This window comes from Engraulis encrasicolus, chromosome 24, assembly GCF_034702125.1.
Source record: "Engraulis encrasicolus isolate BLACKSEA-1 chromosome 24, IST_EnEncr_1.0, whole genome shotgun sequence".
NCBI lineage: Eukaryota > Metazoa > Chordata > Actinopteri > Clupeiformes > Engraulidae > Engraulis > Engraulis encrasicolus.
The window spans coordinates 39,940,999-39,954,626 of record NC_085880.1 but is presented as its reverse complement, the minus strand read 5'-3'; the positions used below and the strand labels follow the sequence as shown (position 1 = coordinate 39,954,626).

Below are 13,628 nucleotides of genomic sequence, written 5' to 3'. Positions count from 1 at the left end.
CCATAAATAGTGTGCCATTCAAATGATTTATGTCTGAGTAGTAATTTTGCAACAATTCGAATAGATTTGTGGTGATTGGTCAGTAGAATTAAAAGAGATGAGACATCCAATGCTTATGCAGCCCAATTTACGTGATGCTCCAATTTACTTGATGGTCCAATTTACCTGCACCCCCATGTGTTCCAACTTTTTGGAATACGGTTTGTGCATCTGTTTGAGCCTTTTGTAAATGGATTTAAAAATATATGTTTTAAAAAATATTCACCTATGTACCAAGTCCTAGATCCATAAAAAAAGGGTCAGCTTCTTTGTCCAAGGTTTGTAGATCACGGAAGGAGGAAGTGAGAAAATCTTTTTCATTATCAAGGCAATCTTAGGCTAGGATTAAAGGTCTTTATTCAATGTACATTGGTGTCATTTGAATAAAGACAATTTATCTGTCTAATCTAAGCTTGCTTGACAGCCTACTCTGACCCCACCTATGTTAAGCATGAATTTCTGTATTTAAGGCCAAGCTAATCTTGACTTCTGCAGTCAGCTCAGGCATTTTTAAAAAGGAGTTCACATATTGGCAACAGAGGTTAACAGGTATTGTGAATAGGCCTATATTTAAATTAAATGTTTTGGTTTTCCTGTGTGTGTGAAATATGTTCTTTGTATATGACATGACATGTTGCTATTATTAACGCTCAATTCTCACATTTTATTAAGTGTACATGGAGCCCAGAACTCAAGCTTTACTTGTGGTTATTCACCTCATACAACTATGCTATGGCACACCGATCCCTTCCAAAGTAAGTATGGCAAATTACATTCTTTTTATATTAGTCTAGATGTAGGCTAGTGAAACATACATTACAATGAACTTGTTAAAGGGGTATGCCACTATTTTGGGGCTTAATACAGTTAAAATCGTTGGCCAGGGTTTATAAAGGTGGTCAAGTGTCTTATTTTTCATGTTAAGCGTTGTCTTGCTGTAAGACAAGTTAAAAGAGGGAATATGTCGCTAAGCTAGTGAAAGTCAATGGATTCGTGTAGCATGCTACAATGCTTAACCCCTTAAGGCGCGGCTTTATAAATTTGCTGTTACCAGTATGGTAATGACTAAGTCTTGGTGCATTACTAAAGGGCCTGAGTTGTATCATAGTATTGTAGTGCTATGGTAGTTACATTTCAGTGACTATTACAGCGTGCCACTGGAGGTACGGCGCGCATTAAGGGGCTACCATGAAAAATAAGACACTTTACCACCTTTATAAACCCTGGCTAACTCTTTTAACTGTATTAAGCCCCCAAATAGTGGCATACCCCTTTAAGATAAAATAATTTAGCATGCCCATTTCAATCTCTGATTTTCAAACCAGGATACTGTGGAGCCCACTTATACTGCTGCATGTTCAGGTAAAATCTTGTCACTTATTGATACTCAAGCTTACTTTCTTTATCCACAACCTTGGCTGCTCTGCATGGTTTCTAAGATGTTGACATGGTTTGAAACGTTTCTTTTTACAGTAACTTCAGATCCCAAAGCTGTCCACTTCTATGCTTCATATCCATCTTCAATTAGTTGCCGCTTGGACCCCATCCTTTACTCTGATGTCTCTCTGAATGAGGGATGTGCATACAGCACGGCCACTGGCACTTTCACCGCCCCAGTTAATGGAATCTACCAGTTTTCCTTCACAACCCAGAGCGGCAGAGGTGACGACAACAGTGTCTGGTGGCTGTGGGTCAATGGAGTCCGAAAAGTACAATGTGGTTCTCAATTAGCCTTTTATCACACAGATGTTACCACATGCACCTACATGGCTTTGTTAGTACAGAATGATAAGGTCACTGTGAGCCAAGACTCAGGATATGCTTGTGCAGATTTTACCTCCAACACTATTACCTTCTCTGGTTCCCTCCTGTTGCAGAAGTAGTTCCACAATGATCCCAGTCAGAATCTGAAGGCAGTTAGGACTATGTGTTAAACTCTGCAGAGATGCCTATATCTGAATAAATAATGATGACTGAAACAGCTGTTGTCAAAATATGTCCTAAATAAATTCAATTATCATGACTCATTGCTGCACTTTTGCTCATGTGTTTCCTGATCGTTCATCTCCTGCGCTATATGCTACTGTACTGTTTTCTTTCTGTTGGGCAATAGATGGGTTCTAAATGTTTGTTTTCCCCTGGCTGTATGATCCTGACTGTGCACAACTCAACTTCCGATTGTTGGAAACTGCTGTCGATCAAAAAATTAGTTCACGCGGTTGGCTGCCAGTGTCTTGCCCCTCCTCACAACACCGTATTTGTAACCAAAACAAAAAACACCCATGTATACATCCTGAAGATCAAGAAGTAAAATGGCAGTGTCTACTTTCCAAATTAGCCAGGGCCGGTAGGCAGGCAGACAAGGCGGTCTCCTAGGGGCACCAACTTGGGGGCACCAGAAATGAACAAAGTCCCACAGACCTAGAACGTGAAGTGGAAAAAAAATATTTACACTTGATGTTGATACAGGGATTCTTGAGAGATGGGACAAAACGAGTTTTGAAAACCTGATTTTGAAAATGCAAAATATGTTGTTGATGGTTATATATTCATGTACATAAAGATGTGTAGTTTTCAGGCATGTAAAAATACAGGCTCCAGGTAAAAAGGCATTTTTAACAAATTAACATGTTTACCTTCATACCTAGATTTTCGTCAACTCCGTCAGACACAAGAAAAGTACATAATTAAATTATTATAATAGTCCAACAAGAATCTTTAGCTCTGATTTGTATTGTAATGATACTTAGTTACCTTGATGTACAATAATATGTAATATATATATTTGAAGAGCTCTTTTCCAAAACGCTATATCCACATTTTGCATTTTAATATTGGAATTGAATGTTAAGGAGTCCTATCATCTATGTGTGAATTCTGGTCATTCAAATGTTTTGAGAACATACTTTTAAAACTCTTTAAAAATGCATTTCTCAATGCATTTCAATGGAATCCCCAATACAAAAATGTCAATTTCCCAACATTCTATAAAATGGATATATCTCATTTTGGAAAAGAGCTCTGCATTTCAATATTAATTTAAGACTGTTATTAACACACAGAGTTCGAAAAATTGGCATTTTCAGACTTTATCTTTTATTTTGCAACCATGAGGAGAACACCTAAAGTGGTATAGATGTAGGCCTACTGACCCTTTATTGCCTAAACAAAAAAATAATAATTAAAGAATTAGCTTTTTCCCCAAAATATTACAAAAACACCTGAAAAAGCTGACGAAAATCTTACAGAGTTGACAGAAAAACTGACGGAGTTGACAAACTGGTCTGATTTTTGGAGCCTATTTAGTGCTAAATGTTTTTTCACAGTTTATTTTGTAGTTTTGTTATATTCTTAAGCTTCTCTTTTTAAAAAGTTTATTTGTTTTGAATTAAACTTTAGTTTTAACTTTTTTGTCCATATATCGAAAAACTATGTAGTTATATGCATTATATGCACCTTAATATACATATAATATCCTAAAGTAACTTTTCCTCCTGTTTCTACGTTTGAAAAGAATATAATATTAGCATATTGAGCAGTTTTTGGTGAATTTGTCAACTCCATAAGATTTTGCATGTCAACTCCATAAGAAAATGTTATGGTGTTGACTCTTACGGAGTTGACCAATAAACCTACTTTTCATAATAACCACTGGCGTGCACAGACATGTGTGTTTCCAAACTGTTAAAACGAATATTAAAGCTTAACTCTCATTTCAAGACGTTGTCAAAAGGATTCAGTCTATTAGGCTACACGGGTATTGTGAGTGAAAACTGCTTCTTTGGGTCGGAGGTTTTATCCGTGTAGGCTACACTTTTCTGGAGGTGTCAAGCACAATCCTCTATAGCCTACCTGTTTCCCCCCACATAAGACATTGCTGTGTGCACCCTGCTTTGATTGCTGTGCTGTGCAGAAGGCTATAAGTGGCAGATTTGCTGGAATTTACGCACAACCTTTTTTTCCTCCCTGGCCGTGACCGCTGTTCTGTTCCATGCCGTCTGTCACAAATGTGATTTGGTGCTTTGCATAGTTCATCAGGAGGCCAACGTTTCCCAAACATACATGGATCCTCTTGCTGTTTCCCAAACATTCTGTTAATCTTTAGACCTGAAACTGTTTGAGCAACTTCTGGATTCATTAAGCTAATATAATGTCTTTTGCAATCATGTTACACGTGTCAATTGTTGACATTGGCTAGGCTACCTCTTCTGCGGTAGATTTGATAGGGCCTAAATGCACAATTTGCAAAGTCTCATTATGAAAGCCAGGGCTCTCTTTCGATCACTTCCAAAGTCACACGCAACTTTCAACATCATAGGCTATTGACTGTTACCTGGCTGGAGGGGAGAACGGCATGTGGGGCTGCCCGCCACACTGCTGCCTGTGCAACGCGCTTCCGAATCTGTCAGTTCTCAAGCGCGCTCACGTTGACAAAGGGAGAGATGTGTGCCGTTGGAGGGGGCATGATGCATTTTGGGGCATTATTATCACGCGATTTTAATTGACAATTATGTCTAAATGATGATGGGAACATCGAATACAGCGTTAACCCTACATTTAAGGAATAAAATAATTAAAAATAAAAATAAAAACCGAACTTTCAAAAGGGCACTTTTGTCTGTTAAAGGCAACTTGGTGTTGCCCAAGCAACACCACGTGTCTATCTGTGCACGCCTATGATAATAACACATGATTTTCTAACAGAAATCATCTGGTACATCAGCAGTAGCTTAAGGACTTGCCAATAAAGTTATTCTAAGCTTTTATTATACAAAATACTGAAATAACCCTTATTTTTATGCATTATGGTGTTGACACATTATGGTTGTGACATAGGTGGTCTTCCTAAAGATGCATTGATAAAATCAAATATTAAATGTGACCTTAACAGAACAGTGTCTCCATGGCATGTATACCAAACAGGAAGTGGTAACGGGCTGCTTAGGGTGTGAGCTGACCACAATAATGGTAAATTTTTTGGTATTTTAAAAAAATCTTACGGTGATGACTAAAAGTCCGGACACATGTTCAATAGTTTAAAAAGTATATAAAAATGTTTATAAAACTTTGTACATACATGTAGATTGATTAACTATCCAAAATGCTTGATGACTGTAGCTATATGATGTTTGTTATATTTCATTTTAACCAATTATTAAGGTATTGTCAAATTCTAAATCTTGCTTTCGGACATGGGGTTTTGAAGGTACTGATGACACAATGCAACGTGTAAAATAGCAAAAATAAAACTATATAAATATGACATCACATTTTAGTGTACAAAACTTCTTCTTCTATCATTCCAGCTAATTTTGTTGCAATTTTTAATTACATTTTAAGCACAAACATGAGTTTTATCTCCCGGACATGTTTTGTCCCATCTCTCAAGAATCCCTGGATAATGATTATTCATGGGCACCAAATTAGCTGTGTGTGTTGGATTGTATACAATGCTATAGGGCTGGGCAACATTAACGCGTTAACGGTGCGTTAACTATCTCACAGACGCACGCCTGCCTTTTGCCTGTTTTTTAAAGTGACAAGTTTTTTTTTCTTATTGTAGGCCCATAGACCATCCTAATTTGAGTTTCTAATTTATAATATATCAGTTTCAGTAGCCTACAATCTTAACACTAGAACTACCAGGATTTTTCTGCCTACCTAGAAGTACCAGAGAGGGGTCATTTGACCCGGCGGCTTTTACCTAATACACTAATCACTCGTTTTGTTATGGTAATGAGGCTGTTAGGGGCCGTGTGTGGGGTGAGGGGTGAGGGGGTCACACCTTACAGTGCTAACAGCCAAGACAAACAGGGACAGACAGCTTCTTCCCAAGGGCTGTCAGCCTCCAAAATCACCACAGGTAAATAGCAACTTGCATGAAGATATCAGCAGCAAAGACAGATAGCACAGTTTGGCGGACAGTGTGGCACAGTTTTTCTTCATTGGTTTGGCTCATTTCTTGAAACTGAGATGTCATTCTCAAAACATGGACAAATCCCAAAACTAATTTGCAGTTCCTCACAACAGAATGGCATTCATCATTGCTTTCATCAAATTTCAAATGCTTTTGTACATGTCTCAATCATTTAGTACATCCTTGCAAATGGTTATGTACAGTACAAGTATCCTACAGTTAACACAATCAGCTTACATTTAGTAGAATTTTCAAATGAATGTACCTTGCTGATCTATCCCAATTGGTTGATTCTCAGTGTAATGGTTGTCCTGAAAACATGTCAGCACATTTTCTTCATATAAGTCATCAATGAATGTGTGAATGTCCCATGTGATCATGACGAATCATATGACTGCAACCAGATAATGGTTGAATTACAGTTTTTCTCGATTGGTTTGGCTCATTTCTTGAAACTGAGATGACATATAACCATTGGGTCATTTGGCCAAGCATTCTTACACTTCTGCACAACAGTTCAGATAACTAGCAAAATGTCATATACCTCCCAAAACACCTCATTCTTGCATCAGCACTAAACCGTCTCACATATAAATAGTCAGTACCATCAAAATTGCATAGATCCTTCTCAATTGCTTTGGCTCATTTGCATTCATTTAGTCCTTCTGTCAAAATAAACTGGATGGTTCAGCATAACTACATGGATCCTCATCACTCGCTCATATCACCCCAAAAAACAGTTTACCCATGTGTCAAAACTAAATTTCTTCCCCACATATATCATCAGTACCCCCAAAATACATTGTCCCTTTGCCATTGTGTAAGCACTGCCAGTCAAAATGGTTAGGTGTTTTATCTACGTTCAGCTAACAGATTTCGACTATGTATAGAAATGAAAAAGTGAGTGAAACCATTGAAGTTTGACAACACAGATAATTTACCAAGGACATTTATCAGTAACTTTCTTTACTGTAAATTCATATACAGAAAGTAATGCCCATATATCACAGGTTTCTCATGGGTTTGGCTCATTTCTCAAAACAGAGATAACGTTCTCAAAATAACATGGATAAATGCCAAAGCAACTAGCAATTGTTCAAAACAGAATGTCGTTTGAAAAAATGTCATGAAATTAGCCAAATAACAGAGTAAAATTGTAAAATTATTTTCTACTAACTAGTAAAGTTACAATACCATCTGACCTGTTGAACACTGTCATGGATTTACTATGTAATGAAATTCTTAAAATATGATGTCTTTGACTGTTTTGGGAATTGCGTAGACCACTTTGCATATGATGACTTACACAATGAAATAATGCTGACGTGTTTTGGAGAGGGCAACCTAGACTGAGAATTGTCTAATTCGTTTAGATAAGCAAGGTCAATTTATTTGGAAAGTGTGCTAAATGTATGCTGAATGTGTCAACTGAAGGGTATTTGTACATATCCATCTGCAGAGATGTACTAAACATTTGAGACATGTACAAAGCATTTGATATCTGATGAAAGCAATGAAAAATGCCATTCTGTTTTGGGAAATTGCAAATTGGTTTGGGGATTTGTCCGTGTTGTTTTGAGAATGTCATCTCAGTTTCGAGAAATTAGCCAAACCAATCGAGAAAAACTGTAACGTGTGAATCTCCCATGCCATGTGACCATAACGACTCATGTGACTGCAACCTGGACTACTGCTTCATTTCCCTCAAGAATTTTGTGGTGAAAGAAGCTCCTCTCCAAGGAACGAAGATGCAGAGATACAGCACTCAACAGACATTGGAAATGATCCACACACACACACACACACTAACACACACACACACACACACACACACACACACACACACACACACACACACACACACACACACACACACACACACACACACACACACACACACACACACACACTCTGTGTCTCAAGTGACAGCTGTGAGCTGCTAACAGCCACATTTCCACAACAAAAGGAGTGTCCGCAGGGGGTCCAAAGGGTCAAATGACCCTCTTGTGGGGCTTTTAGGTAAAAAGGTCAATTGACCCCTCCGTGGTAGTTCTAGTGTTAAATAGCCCTAATGTAAAATTGTATGCAATCATTTGTTTCATTAGGCCTACATTGGATAGGCATATAGCCTACTATACAGTATAAATTAGACTGATAGGTTGGCAAATAGCCTACATTTCTATTGTGGAATATTATATTAGACCTACATAGGTTACACAGTAGATAAACACAGTAGATATGCAAATTATTATTAATCATTTTATTTGATTAATTTACTAAATATTTTTATTTAATTTATTATTTATTTAATTTATCATTTATTATTATTATGTTTGGGTCTTGTGCGCTATGCGATTAATCGCGATTAATCGCGATTAATCACAGAAAGTCATTGAGTTAATGCGATTAAAGATTTTCATGTTTGCCCACCCCTATATGCTACAGATGAACATTTCTACTGTAAGTGTGTAACGGAGGCTAACTAGCACAGAGTTGGCGTGGAACGTTGGTAAACCTCCCTCCGACAGTCTCGTGCCGTTGGGCCGAGAGACTAGTCTCTTGGCCCAGCGGTATCGTACTGTGTCTCCCATTGCCGAACCGTTGTAGTTGACGAGGTCGCACGTTCGATCCCCGAGGGGGGTGAACAGGTGCAAGATGACCTCCGTCACAATTGCACATAAAGTAAAGGGGATGCAAACCTAGGCTCCAAATTAGAACTGTCCCCAAAATTAGCCCATTGTAGGCCCTTACTGTTTTCCAGTAGTCCCTAAAACTTTTCTGTTTCGATCTAAAACAAATGTATTTAGCCTATGTGCACAATCTGACCACAGACCAGCAATCCATAGTCAAAAAAGATGAAGATAGCCTACATACTGTAGGGTGTACTCACTTTTGAGAGGTACATTTTGAGACATTAATGGCTGTATTTTTTATTTATTTATTTATGTTTTCTGGGCTTTTTGGGCCTTTATTATGACAGGATAGTGTGAGAGGAGACAGGAAATGAGCTGGAGAGAGATTTGGGGTAGAACTGGGAAATGACCCCGGCTGGACTCGTACCGGGGTCCCCATGGGCATGCAAGCCCAAATGTGGGGGGCTTAGCGCGCTGCGCCACAGTGCCCCATTAATGGCTGTATTTTGAATTAATTTCAGCAAACATTAAGTTGTTTATACAAGTTGTACGCTGGCTAGTTTTCATTGTGTCAAAGTGAAATTTCTTCAAGTTAAAAAAACCCAAAACATTTCTTCATTTAAGTTTTTTAGTTTTTAACATAAACACAACCCCAAACCCAAGGCACATACTAAACAAACAAACAAAGAAAAAAACACAATAGAATAAAGAAAAGAAATTTCTTAAATGTGTCCCATAAAATATGATGGATGTACTCCCTTCTCCGAAACACTATCTACTCTACTCTCTACTTCACTCTGACCCTTTTCTGGACTATGCACAGTAACGTTTTGAGACTCATGGACAGTTGCAGACACTTTTGGACACTTATTTCTTTTTTTGACTTTGGTTGCTCTTTTCTCTATACCAGGGGTGTCAAACTCAAATCGGCATCGTCAAAATCTGGAGCAAAGTCGTGGGCCAAACTCAATATATTCAGTATATATATGTATTTACAAAAATTGACTGAAATTGCTCATGTTTAAACAGATTCCCATCATAGTTCAAATGTGTCTGCACATTCTGTTGCATTTGAGTGTGAGCTGTTTCAATGGCCTGGGCCCACTCATAATATACACATTTTCATGTTCAAGTATTAATACTATACAATTATGGTGTATGTGGGCAAACTGTAATACACATTTGAAATGATCTCGCGGGCCAAATAAAATGGCTCCAGGGGTCCAATTTGGCCCCCGGGCCTGAGTTCGACATCCTTGCTCTATACCAATCAGCTATGGCACATGTGATGTATAGGGTGACCAGATTTTTGTAGTCTGAAACCGGGACACTTCGTGAGTGACTGAAGGACAATATTTGGCGGGAGGGTCTGAGGGTCCTCCCCCAGGAAAATTTGTATTTTTTTAGATGCAATTTCCTGCATTCTGATCAATTTTAGAGGAAGGAATGACAAATCGCAACTGACTCCTTCAGACTTTCTATACAAGCACTGACTGCCATTAACTGTGGCAGGTAAACATGTAATCTTTTCCATATATTTACCCTGATAGACATGGTGCAATGTAGTGGGTGGCGAAAACCAGGACATATTTGTGTCCCGTGAGGGTTTGCTCGGGACCTGGGACACACAACTCCAAACCGGGACTGTCCCGGTCAAACCGGGACGTCTGGTCACCCTAGATGTACCACTTGTTTCTTCTCAACAGCAGTGTTGGGCAAGTTACTCAAAAACTGTAATGCATTACTGATGACATGTTACTGTCTCTTCAAAATAATCCCTTACACTAGGCTACAATAGGCCTATTACTATATTTAAAATGTAAGGCATCACACCAGTGTTTCTCAACAGGGGTGTCGGGGCACCCTGGGGTGCCGCGGAAACGTGGCTGATAAATAAATTATGTAATATAATACATATTTGTCTAAATTTGATAAGTTAATGCTAGTCAGTGGACTCTTTCATCTGCCATTTACGCACAATAAAGTAGGCCTAAATATAGGCCTAGGTCGCCCCAGTCAGCTGCAACTTTGAACGTAGGTCGTATGACGTCTCCAAATGTGTTACTTTTCTAAGCTTGTGTGGTATCGGATGCAATGCCATGTTACGGCTTGTTGGTTTGGGGTGCCTTGAAATTTTTCATGATTTGAAAGGGTGCCTCGCATAAAAAAGGTTGAGAAACACTGCATTACACTACTTTTGCTCTACTTTAGTTACTTTCGCAAAAAGAACTGTAGCCTAATAGCCTAGGCCTAAATATGGATCTGGCAATTTATTACAGTGTAGATCAAGCTCATCAGTCATGCCTTTTCATCTTTTTCATTTGGCAAACCCCCCCACCCAGGGCCGGAGCTGTAGGGAGGGCGAGCAGGGCATTTGCCCCTGGGCCCAGGGCACTCTTGCATTGGTGGTGGGGGCCCAATTGTGATCTTGTCAGGCCATATAGGGGGCCCGATAAGTATTTTGCCCTGGGGCCCTGTGTGCAATTGTTCCGCCACTGCCCCCACCCCAATAAAAAAGTATTTTTTTATGGCGTAATAATGCGTGCATATACAGGGTTAATATTTATTGCTATAAGGGCACCGAGAAAGAACATATATCCACACGGATAGTCTGTGTCGAATATCAAAGCCTTTTAACCATAGTTCTGACAAGTGAAAGGATGCTGCCTGCCAAAAATCCTTTCTGTCGCCCGTGCATCTCCCATCGACTTCATCAAGCTACCCACAGTGCAATGCGCTTCTGTCATGGCTGCTCACTGGTGCCGCTTGCAGCACATGGGTTGAAATAAACAGCTTCTCTCATAGGCGGAACAGCAGCGGTACCCACAGTACAGTACGCAGTAGGGGCAGGGGGCAATATTTAAAGTTTAAAACATTTTGATCCTGCCCGTGTGTAGTGTAGCGTTTGGGGGTATTCACGTCACACGTCAACAAGAATGGTGCGGGACGTAGAGGTTCCACTACTGCGAGGCTTTCTCTCCGACACAGAGAAAACGGAATGGAAGCAGAATATTTTCAGCACTGCAGGTAAGTGATGATGAGCGGTACGGTAATTAGTGGAGGACTCGTGCTCCTCTAGTGGAAGTCAATGTAAGCCGTGTGGTCTTTGTGTCAAATGTATATTTATTTGAGTTGTAGAACACGAAATGGGTTGGGACATTTCAGATTCGTCTCGCGGGATAGTTTATCACTCAGACCATTTTGCATGCTAGGATAGCAGGCTAGCCTGATGCTGCCGACTAGACTAGAGCTAGCCGGCTAACTAGCAGACTATTTTACTGACAGCCAGGGGCAGTGGCACGGTGTGCACGCAATGGTAGAGACTGGTGGAGAATCGGCTTGTAACTTCGCTTCAGCTTGACTTTTTCTGGTAAGACGACAACGGTATGCTTAACTTGATATTCGTGGTTGGGAAATGCATGCTAACGACGTCACTTGATAGTGATGATGATATCTATGCGCAAGTGCTGCGATGTCAAACATGTGCGTAAGGTAAATTGTCAATCATCCCATGCGTTGAATGGCACGCAGCGTTGAATAACGAAGTTGTTTGTAGAGAAGTTGTCATGGATTACTATGATGTCCTGTACATATTCTGGTTATGGGACGGATATTGTCACTGTTAATGAGTCCTCGCTACGAATGAGGGATTGATCGGAGTACCTGAGCCGACTTAAAACCCCACAATTTTCATCTGATCTTATTGTAGGTACAGTGACATCACCCGTTTTTCGCAATAGATTGCGTCCCGAGGTAGCTTCTACGCGTTCTTCTGACGAAAGCTTTTACAGTCGGCTCAATATTTTTTCCACTACTACAATGGTACGTTACAGTTCGGTAGGGCGCCGTCTCCAAACAATGTCGAGTGACTTTGGCTGACTCTTCGTTAGTATTGACACGATATTTTTTTTGTAAATGTGGATTTGTTCGACGCCTTGCTTTGAAGTTATTGCTCATTAACGCAAAATCCATAAATGTTGAGAATGTGATTCCTCCGCTTTGATGTGAAAGCTGCGCTGTGCTTATTCAGCTATTTGGGGCGTCTGACAGGTCGTGTACGATAGATGAACACGTTGTTTAGTGCCATCGCAGGTTACGTGAATTCTGTTTCAGATGTATGCACTCTTATTTGGAGGTCTCGTTCAATGAAAGACGTCGATGCTTTCAGTTCAGCTGCGGTCAGTGTGAAGTATCAATTTTATCCTCTCGATCTAATTTGGCCGTTATCTGTTAGAAGGATGTAATTACGTGGGCAAACTGCCTGCTCTAGTGTCGACTTGTGTACGTTATTATATTATTATATAAGAATAAACACTGTGATGGTGATTTCCTTATCAGCTTCATAGACAAACCCATGACATCAAAAATAATTACTGTTTGGAATATACTCAGAACAATTACAGCAAGCATGCATTCATGCAATTCCTTAACCTTGATGCATGATGCATGTGAAGACTTGTATCATTGTGTAAAATTGTCTTTTCCAATGCACCTCACTAAACTAATCAGGCTTTAGATCTGTCTGTTTAAAAGAGCAAAGTAAATGCCAGTTTTAGCTTCACTCTCTTCATCCTGTCCTCCTCCACCAGCCTCTGCATCGTTTCATCTCTCTCTCTCTCTTTCTCTCTCTCTCTCTCTCTCTCTGTCTCTGTCTCTCTCTAAAAGTTAAGTGGCTGTACTCATATTAATGGTACTGTTAAAACGACAGAGTTGTCAAATCCATGAATAACAATAGACAACAACATGAAAGCATCGACAACATTTGTGCATTGTGACATTGCAGCTCAGTCTCACTATCTTTGTTACCAAGCGTTCTGTCCTGTGGTGTTGGAGGTCCAGTTTATCATTGTCATTTGATTTGATTTGAGTTGACCTGATTTGGGATTTGGCTCGATTGAAGCCGTGCTCCAGCTATGCATTCTTGCGCAAAGTTCATAATTCATTTTGTCTTCATATATAATTTTGGAAAACAATATTGCCGTGTGAGGCTGAGGCTGAGGCTGTGTGTCAAAGATTGGTTAGTTCACTGCAGAGCCACA

At 39.6% G+C, this 13,628-nt stretch overlaps 1 protein-coding gene and 1 long non-coding RNA gene across 3 annotated transcripts in view; both read left to right on the top strand.

Moving 5' to 3' along the window:
* Positions 1-715: 715 nt before the first annotated feature.
* Positions 716-2,019, top strand: LOC134440859 (uncharacterized). Its single transcript, XR_010033041.1, has 3 exons — positions 716-794; positions 1,365-1,401; positions 1,513-2,019. It is a non-coding gene; the product is annotated as an uncharacterized LOC134440859 (long non-coding RNA).
* A 9,161-nt stretch (positions 2,020-11,180) lies between these two features.
* The window catches only part of ttc27 (tetratricopeptide repeat domain 27), a 291,191-nt gene continuing 288,743 nt past the window's right edge, over positions 11,181-13,628 (top strand). The window contains exon 1 of one of the 2 annotated variants that reach the window (XM_063191499.1): positions 11,181-11,616. In XM_063191499.1, the coding sequence (XP_063047569.1) occupies positions 11,526-11,616 (91 nt within the window). In that variant the 5' untranslated portion in view covers positions 11,181-11,525. The remainder of the gene's footprint in view (positions 11,617-13,628) is intronic. The other variant, XM_063191498.1, reaches the window with a different exon arrangement.